At 40.8% G+C, this 19,551-nt stretch overlaps 2 protein-coding genes across 3 annotated transcripts; both read left to right on the top strand.

Annotated features, from left to right (window-relative positions):
- The first annotated feature begins 4,564 nt into the window (after positions 1-4,564).
- On the top strand, positions 4,565-9,461 carry LOC118242200 (snRNA-activating protein complex subunit 1-like). Its single transcript, XM_035531344.2, has 10 exons — positions 4,565-4,843; positions 5,082-5,241; positions 6,508-6,648; positions 7,070-7,183; positions 7,523-7,675; positions 7,847-7,912; positions 8,145-8,207; positions 8,426-8,579; positions 8,659-8,733; positions 8,834-9,461. The coding sequence occupies exons 1-10, from the start codon at positions 4,713-4,715 to the stop codon at positions 8,878-8,880; spliced, it is 1,104 nt and encodes a 367-aa protein (XP_035387237.1). The 5' UTR covers positions 4,565-4,712; the 3' UTR covers positions 8,881-9,461.
- A 396-nt stretch (positions 9,462-9,857) lies between these two features.
- LOC118242201 (uncharacterized) lies at positions 9,858-14,297 on the top strand. Of its 2 annotated transcripts, none has more exons than XM_035531351.2 (5): positions 9,858-10,126; positions 12,156-12,254; positions 12,362-12,391; positions 13,033-13,194; positions 13,977-14,297. In XM_035531351.2, the coding sequence occupies exons 1-5, from the start codon at positions 10,114-10,116 to the stop codon at positions 14,060-14,062; spliced, it is 390 nt and encodes a 129-aa protein (XP_035387244.1). In that variant the 5' UTR covers positions 9,858-10,113; the 3' UTR covers positions 14,063-14,297. The 2 variants fall into 2 exon arrangements, with proteins under 2 accessions (XP_035387244.1, XP_035387245.1); XM_035531352.2 differs by having other exon boundaries at positions 9,925-10,126; positions 12,173-12,254.
- The last annotated feature ends 5,254 nt before the right edge of the window (positions 14,298-19,551 follow it).

Raw genomic sequence — 19,551 nt, 5'->3', positions numbered from 1 at the left:
AGGGCGATACCACCACTGCACCAGTGCTTGAGACTGGATTTTCATCAGAAGAAGAGGATGAAGGGGAGAAACCTTTAAACGACGAACCCCCTTCTAACCCCCTTGGAATAAAAATGCTTTCAATAGAACAATAATTTATTTAAAAGCAATTCATTTTCACTCTTTCTTTTGGCACATTTCCAGAGACACTGTTGATTTTCCCACTGCTGCCGTTTTTATGCTTAATGTAACCCGTCTGTTTTGCCTACTGTATACAATCCTGCTTTGTGTTCAGGTGATGTTCAAATGGGTCTCTGGTCCTGTACTGTGATGTCGTACAAACATATGAAAGCTGTCTAGGCCGGGAGGCCGTAACATGGGGCTTGAGTGTAACAGCGGTAATAATGAATAATGGAATGCAAACCAGACAAACAGGTTGATAGCAAAGGTCAAGTGTATTTACAAGTTTTGGTGTTCAGATACATACAAGAAACTGATGCAATATTGTCCGGAGTGGAGCAGGCCAACAAAACAACAAAAACCAAAACCAACAAACAAAGCCCTAAGCTGAGCCGTCCTAAGCTTTTTTGTTTTGGAACTCTAATTCCAGCACTTATTGTAGGGTATTGTTTGTTATTGCACTTATCCTTGTCTGAGATGGAGCTTATATGTGTTTTGCATCAGCATTGAACCCTGTATTTCAGCAGTGTTGTAGTTCAATGGTATCTTGAACTCAAACCTGCTGTACTGGCTAGAATACATTCTCTGAGTAAAAGACAAAGCACTCTGGAAAAAAATGTGTGCTAAATGCCAAATGTAAATGTAACTTACTATAGCATACAGTATTATACTATTTAGGATGAAAAGTGACATAAATAAAACCAAAATAGTTGTGCAACATAAAAACAAACAAATGATACATATTTATTGGACATAAAAGTAAATAAATATGTCATAAAATAGTCAAATGTAAACATGGCATAGAAATGCATAAATAATAAATGTGTACTTATGTGCAGAAATACCGAAATAAATAAATAATTTCTGCTTGTATTTATTTTTATATTAATTTGTTTATGGATTTCTTCCTCCATGGTATAGAGGATGAAAGGTAACAAATAATCTATTAATAAAATGTATTAATACGACCATAAATAAATTCATTCAAAATTACCACATCAGGATGGTTTCTGATTCTCTTGTTTACAAACAGTGCTGATGGCTCGAGAGGGTTCGAGGCTCTGGATACGAGCGTCTGCTAAATACCGTAAATGTAAAACGTAAAATGTAAATAAACGGTCACCATTAGCTCGATGACCTAAACCTGCCTGCTGCGTCCGTAGGTTTCGTTTCTGAGTTTCTGATTTTGCGTCGAAGCTCCGCCCTTTTTTTGGTAGCATTGCATGATGGACTGGGGTACGTAAGTAGTCTACTTTTTAATACATATATGGGCCTGATCTCGGACAACAATGAGAGGGCCTACCTGGAGGAGATTAAACACCTGGAAAACTGGTGCCAGGAAAATAATCTCCTCCTAAACGTCAGCAAGACAAAGGAGCTCATTGTGGACTGCAGCAAGTAGCAGGAGTGGCACTACCAACCTGTGAGGATCAATGGAACCACGGTGGAGAGAGTAGACAGTTTCAGGTACCCTGGAGTTCACATCTCGCAGGACCTGTCCTGGTCCCGCCACACCAACTCCCTGTCAGGCTCGTCAGTGTCTTTACCACCTCAGACGCCTAAGATACTTCAGAATGCCCTCCAAGGTACTGCGGGACTTCTACACCTGCACTATCGAGAGCATCCTCACGGGGAACATCACAGTCTGGTTTGGGAACAGCACCAAGCAGGACAGACAAGCACTCCAAAGAGCGCATCACTCATACGGAACTTCCTCACCTGCAGACCATCTATTACAAGCGGTGCCAGACCAAGGCCAGGAGGATTGTGAAGGACCCCACCCATCTCAACAATAGGCTCTTCTCTCTGTTGAGGTCAGGGAAGCGCTTTCGCTCCCTGAAGACCAATAGAGAGAGACAGAAGAGGAGCTTCTTCCCACAGGCCATTCAGGCCCTGAATCAGAGAAACTGATTAACTGTGGGGACCACCAGCACCATGTGACTCTAAATCTGTAAATTTGTAAGATGGAATTGTACATTGTGTACATACACACACATCCATATATTCATTGTACATTGTGTATATATACATATATTGTACATACATTGTTAATATATTTTTGTGTATATATATATATATATATATTTCCTTATGCACTCCCTTTTTTTTCCCCTGTTTGGACAGAGCACTCTCAAATCATTTCACTGCAAGTTATACCGTATATGACTATGTACGTGACAAATAAACCAAACTCAAAACTTGAAACTTGAAACTTGAAAATATGTATACAGGTGCATCTCAATAAATTAGAATATCATCGAAAAGTTAATTTATGTCAGTAATTCAATTCAAAAAGTGAAACTTGTATATTACATAGATTCATTACACACAGAGTGATCTATTTCAAGCATTTATTTCATGTATTGTTCATTATTATGGCCTACAGCCAATGATAACCCAAAAGTCAGTTAACTTTTTGATTATATATATTATATATTTATATTTATTTATATTTATTTATTTATTTTGACAATGACAATCGGACTGGGAGCAGGTATGTTTTTTTTTTTTTTTTAAATAATGCTCTATACTTGATCCTTAGTGTTATACGCTTTACACTGCGTTGCATTTTTTAATATAATTTTTGCAGGTTTTTATCTTTGACCTGTTTTGCTTAGTAAGTCCTCTCGAATTGTGTTATATTCTCTGATCGTAGCTCTCATTCGAGTTTTCAGCGCTGACCCTTGTTTCTTGCAGTCTCTCGGTTAAGGGCATAAATAAATTAGCTTAGTATTTGTTTAACTTTTGGACTCAAGGTTATTTGCTCTGGATATGAGCGTCTGCTAAATGATATAAATGTAGTTGTAAATGTAAATAAAGTAAATGTAAGAACGCCCCCAATTTTAGCCTGTGGTTATGTCTACGTTTTTGCATAGAAAGGGGTGGTAACATTAAAAAGCAAGCAAAACTGTACCAGCAGCAAACGATAGCAAGAAATAGCTTTAAACTTGTGGATTTGGTCAATCAACATATTGTGCAAGTGTACCTTGAATAGCTCGAAAATACATCTTGTTCACAGTTCAAATGAATTCCATTTCACAGAAACAGCTGGCAACCACGACAGTGCTACATTTACCTGCTGCTTTTATCCAAAGCAACTTATGAATGAATACAACTTGAGCTATTGAGGGTTAAAGACCTCTGATCAGGGGCCCAACAGGGGTAATTTGGTGGTGGTGGGGATTGAACTGGCAACCTTCTAACTACTACACAAGAACCTTAACCACTGAGCATTGCTGTGACACTTAAACTTGAAACATCTTGACTCAATAATATGATTTTAAGATCCAGCCCAGGGTCTCTGCTGCTGTACAGTTTCAGATTTGTCCTGCTCCAGTTCATCAAGTAATGATCAAGCACTTCATGCTATGCTTAGATTAGGCTAAGGAGCACTGACCTGTCTAACCACCTTTCTTCCAGCCGGTGCCGTGGGTGCTGTGGCTTAGGCTCCAGTTGTGCTAACTGAAGCGGGCTTCACTGCTGCCGGTATAGCGGCAGGATCTTATGCCGCCGGGATGATGTCATCTGCAGCGGTGGCGAATGGCGGAGCGGTGGCGGGCGGTAGTGCGGTGGCAGTACTGCAGTCTGTCGGTAAGACACTGGATCAGAATGTTCCATGTGTGGAACGTTCAGCTGTCACTGGAAGTACTGACTGCAGTGTGTATGCGGGGCTTGGATTTTGATGTTTAAAAGTAAAGTAGTCCAGTATAGGAAGACTTAAATAAAGGCTATCACAAATGCAGCCAGTAACCTGCAATATATGTCTCTCCCATGTGAGTATTTGACTCATGGACAATTTTGTCATCGTTTTGGAGCAGCGGGGATGTCTGCGGGTGCGACGGCTGTAGTGACCTCGGTGGGTGTGGCTGGGGGTGGGGCTGTAAGAGGGGCCTCCTCTTACTTTTACTGACACATTTTGCACACATTAGCGTGAAACCAAATTCCAGATACAATGACACAGTGACTGATGTACAAGATTATATATATATATAAAATGTAAAGAATAATAAAATTTACAATTCTAAAATGCTCCTTGTTTACTTAAGTAAATCACAAGTAAAAAATAAGTTACTGTACGGGTAGCTTGCATGTTTCAAAAAAGGTTGTAGTGTTATTCTAGTTATAATAACAATGAGCTAAATTTATAGTGTCTTTCTGAATAAAATGGTGCTCTAGCTACAAATAACACCATGTCAAACACATGCCTGTGCTAACTGTCTTCAGGAGTTCGCTTTTTTTAAACAGTTCTTTCTTCCTCTTTGCTCGGAGTGAGGAGTGAGGTAAATATTTGCATATACGGGTGTAAATTAAATGAAAGCCCTGACTAAGACCTATTCCATGTCAGTTGTTCATTCACCCAGAACAGTAGATGGCAGTATCATATGTGAATATAACCGGTGCGAACACCCGTTAGCAAGGAACAAGGAAGGGACACAAACACCATGGAAGGAAAACTTGTTTTATCTTTAATAACGTTATTAACAACCCTTTAATTATTTTTAACAGTTATTCTTAGCGATTGATCTCTTTCAATACTCTTAGATCATCTAATAATGGAGTATTTCAAGCGAACCCTGAACACTGACTGTGAGAACATACTTGGTCGTTTTCAAGCCACGGCATCTGTGCGCTTCGAGGTGTTCTCGGCTATCTGGAGAGAAATTAATTTTTCAAGTATATTTTAGTAAGTGGACTCTGTTTCGGCTTGTTTCCCCTGTTTGAAATATCAAATAATTTGATTAAGGGGCCGGTGTTGAGCTTTTTTACGTAGCTCTTGCTAGTTAGGTAAAACGAGTAGTTGACGCCCTACTTGCGTTTACCTTGTTTGAACCACAACTGTTTGTAAACCGTAGAATCCTTCAAATGTTGGCAAACTGAAGCCAAGATATTTAATACCTTTTTAAAAAATTAATTTATTGCAGTGGTCCTATGGAGCCCAACAAGTGCAGAGTCTTCACACGTTTGGTCCTGTCTGTAGCAGCACCTTATCTCCTCCCACCGTATGCCTTCCAGATTCGTGTAGGAGGACTTTACCTTCTCTACGGCCTCTATAGCTCCCAGCTCACAACTCCCAAAGAGAAGGTAATGAGCCTCCGGTCACATGACTACGGAACAGGGCACAAGGCTCAGTTTATGTTCTGCCCATGCTGGTGGTGTCCCAGCTTATGTACACAAACTCAGATAGCTGTTGGGTATTGGCTGCATATAGCTAACAAAACTAGCAAAAAAAGGGAAAGGTTGCTGCTTTCATGTAGTATTCACAGGATCGGTGGTCATTTAAATATTCCAAAATATACGGGGCTGTGTTTGAAGGGGACTCTGCTGTTCGGACAGCCATAGGACGTTTGTCCCACCCGTTTGGGAGTCAGGACAAACAATCGATGCTTGTCTTGATGCGTGATGTTTCAAGACGAGATGTACTTGATGTTTGAAGTACTCGAGGTACGGATCGGGCAAGACCGAGTCAGATTCTACACATGAGTTGAGAATGATAGCTGGTTGTCCAAAGTTTGCCCAGGCTATGACAAGGTTTAGATTGTGATACCAGGTAGATCTGAAAGGAAACTGTGAGGTCATGGTAAGGGCTGGGAGTTCCTGGGATGTACAGAAGTTCCGTTTTACTGGGGTTGAGCTTCAACTGGTGGGCTGTCATCATGACACAATGTCATTCAAGGTATGTCTGGAAACCTGTGTGTCGGAGGGTGGGAAAGAAAAAATTAATTGGGTGTCATCAGCATAGCAGTGGTAGAAGCCATGAGAAGATATCACCAAGAGGACCAATATATAAAAAAAAGAGAAGAAGGCCTAACACTGAGCCCTGGGGGACACCGATGGAGAGTCTTCATGGATTGGATGTGTATCCTGTCCATGTTGCCTGATAGGACCTTCCCTCCAGATAGGAGAGAAAACATTTCTATGCCTAGCTAGTCACACCAAGGTTGGAGAGAATAGAGAGGCAAATGTTGTGGTTTTCCTTCGTCAAAGGCTGCGGAAAGGTCCAGAAGAATCAACAGACGACAGTTTGGTGGCTTTGGCAGCATGAAGTTTCTCTGTCACTGCTATGATGGCTGTTTCTGTTGAATGTGCCGGTTTGTATCCAGACTGATTGGGATCGTGGAGCTGGTTCTGTGTGAGGAAAATAGATAATTTATTGTAAACTGCTTGTTCCAGAACTTTTGAGAAGAAATAAGTGATACTGCTCTGTAATTGGCTATGTACTACCCTGGCGGTTTTGAATGCAGTTGGTGAATGCACTTTGGTGGATTGATTTGTTTGGTGACTGTTGCAACCATGCTACAGCAGGACTGCCCTTTCTCTGGTGTGATCTTCTGCCTGACTCCTATGTAGGTCCGCTTGGCTCTGAAGGACTGGGACGAACTGATGAGGTTCCAGCAGGACGCGGTGGACGCCCAGCACTATGATGTGGTGTTCATACTAAGAAAACTCCTGCATGAAAGAGCCTTCCATTTCACTGCCATGCCAAACCCCGTAGGTTTATTCACCATTTTTAATTTATATTATAAGAGCGCTGTGCGAGTTGTGCATTCAGAGTTCATGCAAAAGTTAATTTAATTAATTTGCATTTAATTTGAATGTTAAAAAGTCAGGTCACAATCTGGAAAGAGACAAGAAATTTAAATGAATGTCTCAGTTATTTGAGCAGTTTGTGAGGATTTCTTCAAGCATACTCTCCTAGTGTCTCTGATCATCTTGGGAACTGGCACTTTTTACCCATAATGCTTTGCCTACCTGTTAAACAAAATAGGTCTGTGTTGTCCTCCATAACTTGCTAGCAACAATATTGCATGGCATATGGCAGGATACTGTGCATGTTGCTGGTTCCATTGCCTGACCTACTTTTCCCATAATGCCACTTGTTTGTTTGTTTGTTTGTTTGTTTTGGGAACAGCTATACTTTAAGGTGAAGAGGAGGCAGGTGGAAAGACAGGGCCAGCAGCTGTGCGAGACCTTTATTGATCGACCGTCCCGTGCACAGGAGCTCATCAGTACAGACATGCTAGAGGTGAGGAGCCATGCCCATCATCACATGGCAACGTCAGTAAATATGGCGTTCTGAGATTTGAGATTGCTGAGCTAATGGCAGCAAAATGAACTCTCTGCTCTTTAACTAAGGACCAAAAAATGGAATATGTTTTAAATTAGCTATATAAAAATATATAAAATATTTAATTATGTCTGTTTTGTACAAAATCGAATAGGACTGCTGTTCATGAAAACACAAAAATGTAATACCTATGCAATTGGTTAATCGGTTAGAATTTAGATGTTAGAATTGTGTGTGTGCACTTGCGCACATGTCTGCTTGCATGCATGCATGTGTGTGTGCATGTGTGTGCACCAGGAGCTGGCTAATGTGCATGAGCACTATGAAAACTTGAAGCGGGTGATATCAGCACAGACGGATCAGCCGATACTCAGCCTGGTCAAACAGAACCTTGTACCCAAACTGCGAGGCGCGGTACTCACCTATTACAACTGGCAGCGGAACCAGACTGTGAGTGGCCACTGAGTGAGACACACACAAACAAACAAACAAACAAACAGCACTGAAAACTGCTTTGTGTTTACATGGGTTTGTGTCCGCACATTACCATGGCTGTGCTCAGAGAGGTACGCTTACTTGTGCGTGTGTGTGTGTGTGTGTGTTTCTGTCTTGTTCTTGTAGGAGTTTGAAGATCAGCATGCTGAGAGTGACAGAGGTGCAGGAGAGGGAACATCAAATCAAGATGAGGTGTGATTTTCTGTACCCCCTCAAGCATAGACATTTTGCATATTGATTACCTTTGCGTATTGATTTCTCCATAACCATTTCCAGCCAGTATAATTCCAGTGCACATTTCGGTGGCTGTGTATTTTATGATGGCGGTGGTATCCTCCCTAACACTGGTGATTGGAAAGCACCTTGAAATGACTATGAAGGTGCATTATGTTATTGGTAAGTCTGAGCATTTTTTCCTCCACAGAGTTCCCGCAGAGCACAGCTCCTGGCATTAATTAAATCCAAGTCTTACGGTCAGGCTGTGGAGGTAATCCAATGTAAACACACTCTTTGACACCAAATAAAGCACTGTGCAAGTTTAATTTTTAAAAATAAGTTCAACGTATAAAACTGTGAATCCTCATGTAGAAATATAGTTTGACCATTTACATACCAAGCACATTCAGTTCAGGCCTGTTTTTGTCTTGATGCTTAGCTTAATAATGTGATGTTTTGCTAACTTAAAAGATTGTATTTGTATGTTAGGCTTCTAAATCCCGTCGCCACAGACAAATAGAGATTGCATCATCAGATACAAAATCAGAACCTGCACCGAATGTTCTGGGCCTTAAGAAGAGATCCTTGAAGAAAGAAAGCCTCAGAAAGCGTACCTCTGGGAGCCTGCACAGCATGAACCAAGGCAAGGCCCGCCCACCTTTTATCTTGTTATAGATACTCATGACCCAGTAAGGCTGACAGACAGCTTTTATGACCAATAGGAAACCTGAACAGGGAGCTGGAAAGCACTACCCGGTTGTGGCGCCTGACAATGGTGGATGACGAGAAGATCAAGGGTAAATAAATTTGGTTTGTTGAGGAGTGGGATTAATTTGTGTGACCATAGTTTATTTATTGTTCTTCTTAATCCTGTTTCTGTTTCTTTGTCCTGTTCAGTAGAGACAAATAAAAGAAGATTCAAATGGAATCAGAAAGACAGCTGATTTGACAAGTTACCTACGAGTTATTGTGTTGACACAAAGGCCAAAATGCCCAGGTGCTGAGAGATACAATAATGCAAACTGATTTTACTCTCTTACAGTCTGCCAATTGACATTTAAGTGCTTAAAGCACAATATTTGACCCCCTGTCTCCAAAAAGTTGTTCTTTTAAACATCTCATCAGAAGAGCATTCACAGTCTAAACAGATCAAGCAGAATTGCTGTTTTGGTTTGGAAATTGTCATGTCCACTGTCAACTGTGAACCTCACTGCAGTGAAATCAGCTCTCCAATGTAGCAAAAAGGAGCCCCATGATGAATTACAACATTATTATAACAGGTGGGGGGGCCAACTCACCCTCCTGGAAGACTGGAATTGTGCTAATGTTATAACAAAATGTTTTGAGTGTTGACTTCTTAATATAATCTTTTATTTATTTATTTTTTTATCTGTTTTACATGTTTTTGACATGTTCTACTAAGATGTTACTTCTTTTATCCAAATGTGAAAAACATTTTGTAATAATAATGTTGATTATTGAGTCTAAATGTTGTTTTCTACATAAACGTGTTCCGAAGTGTCGATTTGATCGTCCCCATGTCCTTATTCTACATTGCCTAAGCCATCTAGTATGCAGTAGACATGTAATGTGTAGTATATTATATAATAGACACATATATGTGAATGAAGTGCTACTTCAGCATACTCAACGTGAGGCTGCTGTGAAATGTACTACAGTGACGTGTGTACACGTGTGGTCTGGAGTCTCTGTCCTGTGGGTGTCGGTGCTGGCGTAGTAGGCCCGTGGAGTCTCGGGGGTCGGCGGTGCACACTTGACTGTGAAATAGACGAGGACCGGATTGGTTTGGTTGGTGCTGTGGTTCGCGTGGGCAGGACGGGCCGGACAGCTGGCTGGGTCCTCGCTCAGGTGAGAGCGAGAGGGACGATACTGCGCGAGAGAGGCCGGGTGCGGGTGCGTCGTTGTTTGGATGCCGCTGTTTCAAAGTGGTGGCTTTTGGTATTTTTTGAGGGGGGTTTTTGAGAGGAGAGAACTGACGGGATTCGCTTCACAGTCCGGATTTGTGAGAGGCCGTCATACGGAATGGGTTCTCATGCCGTTTATTAAATCTAGCCCGCACCAAATTTGACAAATAAACAGCCTCATGGGACGCCTAAGAAAACCTGTAAAGGGGAGAATTGACTGAAACCACTGGATCAAACCGATACGTCTCAGTGATGGCTTCCGACAGTAAGTATCACAAGTCAGCAATTGATTATAAAAGGAATTCAGTATTTGTTGGATGTGTTAGCACCAGCAGTCCTGGCGTGATCTCGTTGTTCTGATTCGGTGTTGTTTTAGGCAGTCTAGGGTCATGCGGTAAAGCAGACAAACGCTGCTGTCGTTGCGCAGTTCGGCTCTATCGTCTGATTTTCATGTCATTCGCAGTAGCGCATATCATTTAAACACATTTGTGTTGCATTGCTGTGTCACCTTTGCTTATAATCGAGATATAATCGCAGACTATTCTCGGCTCGTTACCTTTTTTTTTGAGGCCGGATCTGTAAGATTAAAGATGTGTTTCTACATTAGAAATCTACGTGAGTGTCACATTCTCAAGATACTTTAGTGATTACACTTTGGGCAAAAGGGGTCGCTGGAGACTTTACACCACGCACGTGTTTGAGGATGGGCAGAAAGTGTAGTTGTGGGCAAGAGACCTGCTCATACACATATAAGAGAGAGAGACATGAAGATCGCACAATTGTTTTTGCGGTTGTGAAAATAATTCTTCCAGTCGCTGTTGGTCAGTGGTGTCGCTTGGCATAGGAGGACCCACACATTAGGCAATTAGGTTAACTGCAATGCAGTCTGAGACGTTGTCTTTCTGAGACCTAGTGGCCTCAGCATTCTCGTCTGGCAGTTTTGTTTAACTTGCTTCATCATGTTTCTTTCTTGTAGGCTACTGTTTAAATCTGCAAAAACAAAACAAAACAACAATATACTGTTCAAATGTGATGTATGTAGGCCTAGCAGACATATTAACAGATATAAACAAATTCTGAAAAATTGAGTACACACCCTACTTGGAATAAAACATCCCCCATTAGATGGTGGATTTTGAAACAAAAGAAACAAATTAGGAAAACCTTTTCCTTTCAGTAAAGAGTCTTCACTGACTACTGGGGATAGTAATGGTTTTGAGCAGATTTGTGTTCAGAGCACAGAACAAAACTGCAGAAAATTGCAGGAATACTGTGTAAGGTGCAATTGATCAACATAGCACTGCAAAAAGATTATGGTCATACCCAAGTTATGTTCATCACTCCAACTTATGTATGTTGGTCTTTTAAAAAAAAAGTCGATGCATAAAACGTGTCGTTGAACCGAGAGCTAATCCACATTTCCAATCATCAAAATGTACAAGCGAGGACTAATCACTCCTTCTAATCAATAATATGAGCCACAAGATCAGTGGTCCTCTAGGAAGCATTTTAGAAATGTTTAGCTAGCATTTTTAAGATTGACTCCAGTCCAGCAAACCTGCTACAGAGCAGGCTAGTTTCCCAGTGTGTATCGCTGCTTCTGACATCCACTTATTCTGAGTGCATTTTTTGGAACTGAAAGCTAGAGTTTTCAGCAAACTTCAAATTAATAGATCTACGTTAATTTATAAATCTGCTTTCTGCAATACCTCTCAGGACTCTTTTCAAAATTCCTCAACCAAGCACGAACCAGGACAATTTCCTTTTTCTGTGAAATTAAAGCTTTTTGCTTTTTGCTTTCTGCTCTAAAGGTGCTGCAGGCTTTTCCACAAGTATAAAGATGACTGTGGCGTTTGCAGGTGGGGTGATGGGTACATGGCTTGCTAGGTTTTGTAGGCCACATAAGTTCCCTCTCCAGTGGCCTGCCTTACCACACAAGTCCACCAAATCCTGATACCGCAAGTTTACCAGTACATGATGTTCTTGAGATCTTAGACAGAAGATGATTGCCAAGAACTTCTGGGCATTCCCTCCAAGCAAAAGTGATGTTTGTGCCTGTAGTGCTTCACAATAATTTGTTTGCATGCCCCTCTATAAATCAATAATCAATAAAATCCTACAACCTCAAAGCTTATTAATTTGTAGTATATTTTGGAGGCATACATTTGTTTGGGTGTCCCATTATTATTATTATTGTTGTTGTTACGTTTCTTAACCTTGTCCTGACCCTTGATAACGCATGCCCTCAGGGACAATGTTTTCTTTTTTTAGCATAACAGAAATGTGACTTTCAGTTTCGTTTCTCTGGAAGAGCACCGCCCTTCACTTATATAAAGAAGTCAGACGAATACTCGAGGAATACCCAACGGGAACAGTACGGAAGATGGGTCTATGTAAGTAACTCACTTATTTTTGTCTAAAACATATTTGGTGTTTTTATGTAGTTGGCTTATGATATTTTGGTGACCTATCAAGCTTATTTATGCTTTCTCTTTACCAGTAACAATAGCAGCAGTCGCAGCCGGAGCAGGTAGGTGTAGCCACACATTAGATTAAAAAACTTAGCAACTGTGGGGAATTTTAAATGTTCATACATTATGAATTTATAGTAGCCTACGGCTTATTTTGAATTGCCGCATTACAAGAAAAATCTACATCAGACACTCCCTATATTAAAAGAAGCTACTGGACGCAGCTAAGTATTTAGTGGTCGATGTCGGCTATGGTGTGTTTATTTAAAGCTGCGTGCTTTGGAGAAGTGCTGCAGAGATGTGCTGGCGGCTCGGTTCGCTGATCAAGATTGGGGAGTATAACTTTCCACGTTGGTTGTGTGTGCTTTCTTGGGATTTGTAATACACAACACAACTGGAACATTTTGAGCAATTTAATATAAAACATGGATATCAAGCCTACACTAAATTCATTTACTCCGAAATTTGGCTACAACACTTGCTTATTGTTGTTGTTGTTTTTTTGTTTGTTTTTTTGCCAGTGTTGCTCTTATTCCAATTTAAATATTATATTGATGCATAAAACATAATAAAAATAAATATCTAAAAATGCGGTGCTCAAATTATGTCAGTGAGCGTCAAGGAATGCACAAATAAACTTGTTACCGAATGAACATTCGACGATATCCTAAATCCTTTCCTTCGGTTTTTGGTCTTCCAGTTGGTTCAGTAGCTTTAGCTCCAGTTGTGCTAACGGCAGTAGGATTCACGGCTGGCGGTATAGCGGCAGGATCTTATGCCGCTGCGATGATGTCATCTGCAGCGGTGGCGAATGGCGGAGCGGTAGCGGCCGGTAGTGCGGTGGCAGTACTTCAGTCTGTCGGTAAGATATTTAATCACAAGACCTAAACAGTTAAGTTGACTGTATGCATGTGAGTGTCTGGCGTCTAACATGAGTGACCTTTATTGACTTTTGTATTCCGTGTTTATATATTTCTGGCACTTTGTGATGTTTTGCCAAAAAGAGAGATGATGAAAATAGTGTCTGTAGCTGGGATTGCAAAAAAATATGTGGCTTTGGGCGCAACGGCTATTTGTCAAAGTTTTTTTTTACTTTGGTTTAATCAGCAGTAGACCTAGTGCGCTGGAGCTGAAAACGCTTCAACCTGAAAACTCCTCAAATTAAAAGGGAGGTGGGATTTATTAGCCTACTTTAACAGCAACATCAGGTAACAATAAACATCGTTAAAGAACCCTTGGAAGCTCCATAGGCTAGTTAATGTTAATTTAGCTTCAGTAAAAGTTACACTTTATTGTGCATTACTGAGTGACTGAGTGGCTGAGAATGTGAGAGTAACCTAGCCTATTGAAAGTGCAGTCGGATTGTTTTGTTTCATGAAAAAACACTGTAACGTCTTTTTTTATAGGCCTATCCATATTTCGGTTAGGTGTCTATTAACCAGTTACATCATTGCAGCTGTGACCTTCGAATGGGCTCATCACCTATAAACCACAGCGCATGAAGACGTTCTGACACATTTTCAGAGCGCTCTCAAAGCATTAACGCCCAATGTGACACATTTTAATGTGATCAGCACAATACACAAGATAGCATTCTGTGGACTGCGCCGGCCTTTCACAAGATTTTTGTTCTTTGTTACTTAGGAGCAGCTGGTTTGGCCGGTACCGGGACTGCCGCAGTGGCAGGTGTAGGAGGTACTGTAGGAGGATTGGTGGCGCTTCTAGTGTAACAACACCTTCCACAGCCAGTTCTGACTCAGCACGGAAATCGCCGTACAATGAAGTCAATGAAGTCTTGTTTATCAACATTTATTGTTACTTTAGTCTAAACTCTGGAATGTAGTTTCTCATTTTTGAGTCAATCTCCTGTTGTCACCTCAAATTAGCCTGTCTTGTGTTATGGTTGCTATGACTTACTCAATAAACAAATTCAATAATAAATAAATAATGTGGAAAAATACACAAGAGTCTGGATGACTGTGAACTGTTTTACAAGAACAATTATCATGACTTAGTATTTCACAGAATAGAACTGAACTGAACTAAACTCAGCAGCATTTTTCAAAAGTGTATCATTTCAGTTCTTGTAAAAGGTGGCGCTGCCTTAATCCAATATTGTTACATTTTTGCAGAGCTGTCAGCTACATTATGAAAAGTTCACAGGTATTGGAATAATCATTGGAAAACGTGCAACCACTAGTTAAACTAGCAGCATTAGCATGGTTGCCATGGAATTAATGCATTCAAAACACATATGTTTATTACATACATCGATGAACTCCCAGCTGAATATATGTATTGTGCAGTGGTCCATATATTCCATACTACACATCGGTCTGAATGTGGGTTAAATATATGTTCAGTTTGTATTATGTTTGCATTCTGTGAAATATTCTGTTTATGGTTAATTATATCTCTTTGGAGGTTTTACTATCTTTACATCTTTATGATGCAATAAAAATTGCAGTGTAGTACACAAGGTGTCCCAAGAAATAGGATGTTTTGGACAGAGGAAGAACTGGAAACTACTGACATCCAGACTAAAACATTTTTCACAATGCATGGAGCAATGCATACACCACTGGGAGGAGGGAAAAGGACCTTCAGAGTGTCCAGGGTGAGACACGAAACATCCATAAATACATCTGAGCAGTGGCCCCAAAGATGAGCTGATGAGGGACTGACTCAGTCAGATGGGAGATATTGTCACCAAGGAAGCAGAGGAGATTCCATGGCAGGATAACACCCTCCCATGGAATGTACTACTGACAGATAGCAGAGGTGACTGACAAGACAGTCCTACCAATGGCTGGAAAAAAACAAGATGGAAGGGCAGCACAGTCACATGCTACAACTGATCCAGAAAACTTCAGCATATCTGATCTTCATTACCCCATTCCATCCACTTCACTGGCTTCCTGTAGATGCTCGTATGAGGTTTAAAACTCTGATGTTCACCTGCAAGGCCAAAAACAGACCTGCTCCCTCCTATTTGATGTCCAACAGTCAAAGTCTGTTCTGTACCTCGAGCCCCTCAAGATTCAAGTGCAGTCACGCTTGTCCCAGTATCTTTCAAGATTCATGGAAAACAACCATCAAGACTCTACTCTGTTCGAGCACTCTAGCATCCCAGACAAACAATAAACTATCCAAGAATTCTGGATTATCAAATTAAACTCTGTGTTGACTTAACTCGACCCATCATACTGAAGAGTTCTAGAACAACATTGCAATTTGAGTGTTTAAACTGAATAGACTCTGAGTCAAGTCTTAGTAGACTTAACTGAAGATGGTTCTTCACATGGTTAAATTAAAACAATTCAAATAACAGGATGCAAAATGATGGGAGAAGTGATGGGAGGGGCACTATCTGACCTTCGCGGCGGGCCAGCTAATGCCGCCAGTCCATCACTGTATACTTCCAGCCCAGCAAAGGGCGATACCACCACTGCACCAGTGCTTGAGACTGGATTTTCATCAGAAGAAGAGGATGAAGGGGAGAAAGCTGTCTAGGCCGGGAGGCCGTAACATGGGGCTTGAGTGTAACAGCGGTAATAATGAATAATGGAATGCAAACCAGACAAACAGGTTGATAGCAAAGGTCAAGTGTATTTACAAGTTTTGGCGTTCAGATACATACAAGAAACTGATGCAATATTGTCCGGAGTGGAGCAGGCCAACAAAACAACAAAAACCAAAACCAACAAACAAAGCCCTAAGCTGAACCGTCCTAAGCTTTTTTGGTTTTGGAACTCTAATTCCAGCACTTATTGTAGGGTATTGTTTGTTATTGCACTTATCCTTGTCTGAGATGGAGCTTATATGTGTTTTGCATCAGCATTGAACCCTGTATTTCAGCAGTGTTGTAGTTCAATGGTATCTTGAACTCAAACCTACTGTACTGGCTAGGATACATTCTCTGAGTAAAAGACAAAGCACTCTGGAAAAGAATGTGTGCTAAATGCCAAATGTAAATGTAACTTACTATAGCATACAGTATTATACTATTTAGGATGAAAAGTGACATAAATAAAACCAAAATAGTTGTGCAACATAAAAACAAACGATACATATTTATTGGACATAAAAGTAAATAAATATGTCATAAAATAGTCAAATGTAAACATGGCATAGAAATGCATAAATAATAAATGTGTACTTATGTGCAGAAATACCGAAATAAATAAATAATTTCTGCTTGTATTTATTTTTATATTAATTTGTTTATGGATTTCTTCCTCCATGGTATAGAGGATGAAAGGTAACAAATAATCTATTAATAAAATGTATTAATACGACCATAAATAAATTCATTCAAAATTACCACGTCAGGATGGTTTCTGATTCTCTTGTTTACAAACAGTGCTGATGGCTCGAGAGGGTTCGAGGCTCTGGATACGAGCGTCTGCTAAATACCGTAAATGTAAAACGTAAAATGTAAATAAACGGTCACCATTAGCTCGATGACCTAAACCTGCCTGCTGCGTCCGTAGGTTTCGTTTCTGAGTTTCTGATTTTGCGTCGAAGCTCCGCCCTTTTTTTGGTAGCATTGCATGATGGACTGGGGTACGTAAGTAGTCTACTTTTTAATACATATATGGGCCTGATCTCGGACAACGATGAGAGGGCCTACCTGGAGGAGATTAAACACCTGGAAAACTGGTGCCAGGAAAATAATCTCCTCCTAAACGTCAGCAAGACAAAGGAGCTCATTGTGGACTGCAGCAAGTAGCAGGAGTGGCACTATCAACCTGTGAGGATCAATGGAACCACGGTGGAGAGAGTAGACAGTTTCAGGTACCCTGGAGTTCACATCTCGCAGGACCTGTCCTGGTCCCGCCACACCAACTCCCTGTCAGGCTCGTCAGTGTCTTTACCACCTCAGAAGCCTAAGATACTTCAGAATGCCCTCCAAGGTACTGCGGGACTTCTACACCTGCACTATCGAGAGCATCCTCACGGGGAACATCACAGTCTGGTTTGGGAACAGCACCAAGCAGGACAGACAAGCACTCCAAAGGGTGGTACGTTCAGCAGAGCGCATCACTCATACGGAACTTCCTCACCTGCAGACCATCTATTACAAGCGGTGCCAGACCAAGGCCAGGAGGATTGTGAAGGACCCCACCCATCTCAACAATAGGCTCTTCTCTCTGTTGAGGTCAGGGAAGCGCTTTCGCTCCCTGAAGACCAATAGAGAGAGACAGAAGAGGAGCTTCTTCCCACAGGCCATTCAGGCCCTGAATCAGGGAAACTGATTAACTGTGGGGACCACCAGCACCATGTGACTCTAAATCTGTAAATTTGTAAGATGGAATTGTACATTGTGTACATACACACACATCCATATATTCATTGTACATTGTGTATATATACATATATTGTACATACATTGTTAATATATTTTTGTGTATATATATATATATATATATATATTTCTTTATGCACTCCCTTTTTTTTCCCTCAGTTTAGACAGAGCACTCTCAAATCATTTCACTGCAAGTTATACCGTATATGACTATGTACGTGACAAATAAACCAAACTCAAAACTTGAAAATATGTATACAGGTGCATCTCAATAAATTAGAATATCATCGAAAAGTTAATTTATGTCAGTAATTCAATTCAAAAAGTGAAACTTGTATATTACATAGATTCATTACACACAGAGTGATCTATTTCAAGCATTTATTTCATGTATTGTTCATTATTATGGCCTACAGCCAATGATAACCCAAAAGTCAGTTAACTTTTTGATTATATATATTATATATTTATATTTATTTATATTTATTTATTTATTTTAACAGTGACAATCGGACTGGGAGCAGGTATGTTTGTTTTTTTTTTAATAATGCTCTATACTTGATCCTTAGTGTTATACGCTTTACACTGCGTTGCATTTTTTAATATAATTTTTGCAGGTTTTTATCTTTGACCTGTTTTGCTTAGTAAGTCCTCTCGAATTGTGTTATATTCTCTGATCGTAGCTCTCATTCGAGTTTTCAGCGCTGACCCTTGTTTCTTGCAGTCTCTCGGTTAAGGGCATAAATAAATTAGCTTAGTATTTGTTTAACTTTTGGACTCAAGGTTATTTGCTCTGGATATGAGCGTCTGCTAAATGATATAAATGTAGTTGTAAATGTAAATAAAGTAAATGTAAGAACGCCCCCAATTTTAGCCTGTGGTTATGTCTACGTTTTTGCATAGAAAGGGGTGGTAACATTAAAAAGCAAGCAAAACTGTACCAGCAGCAAACGATAGCAAGAAATAGCTTTAAACTTGTGGATTTGGTCAATCAACATATTGTGCAAGTGTACCTTGAATAGCTCGAAAATACATCTTGTTCACAGTTCAAATGAATTCCATTTCACAGAAACAGCTGGCAACCACGACAGTGCTACATTTACCTGCTGCTTTTATCCAAAGCAACTTATGAATGAATACAACTTGAGCTATTGAGGGTTAAAGATCTCTGATCAGGGGCCCAACAGGGGTAATTTGGTGGTGGTGGGGATTGAACTGGCAACCTTCTAACTACTACACAAGAACCTTAACCACTGAGCATTGCTGTGACACTTAAACTTGAAACATCTTGACTCAATAATATGATTTTAAGATCCAGCCCAGGGTCTCTGCTGCTGTACAGTTTCAGATTTGTCCTGCTCCAGTTCATCAAGTAATGATCAAGCACTTCATGCTATGCTTAGATTAGGCTAAGGAGCACTGACCTGTCTAACCACCTTTCTTCCAGCCGGTGCCGTGGGTGCTGTGGCTTAGGCTCCAGTTGTGCTAACTGAAGCGGGGTTCACTGCTGCCGGTATAGCGGCAGGATCTTATGCCGCCGGGATGATGTCATCTGCAGCGGTGGCGAATGGCGGAGCGGTGGCGGGCGGTAGTGCGGTGGCAGTACTGCAGTCTGTCGGTAAGACACTGGATCAGAATGTTCCATGTGTGGAACGTTCAGCTGTCACTGGAAGTACTGACTGCAGTGTGTATGCGGGGCTTGGATTTTGATGTTTAAAAGTAAAGTAGTCCAGTATAGGAAGACTTAAATAAAGGCTATCACAAATGCAGCCAGTAACCTGCAATATATGTCTCTCCCATGTGAGTATTTGACTCATGGACAATTTTGTCATCGTTTTGGAGCAGCGGGGATGTCTGCGGGTGCGACGGCTGTAGTGACCTCGGTGGGTGTGGCTGGGGGTGGGGCTGTAA

The sequence above is a fragment of the Electrophorus electricus genome, chromosome 12 (genome assembly GCF_041902795.1).
Source record: "Electrophorus electricus isolate QZ-2024a chromosome 12, ASM4190279v1, whole genome shotgun sequence".
NCBI classification, from domain to species: domain Eukaryota; kingdom Metazoa; phylum Chordata; class Actinopteri; order Gymnotiformes; family Gymnotidae; genus Electrophorus; species Electrophorus electricus.
Note: the sequence above shows the minus strand (reverse complement) of the source record. Positions and strands in the feature narration are given on the sequence as shown.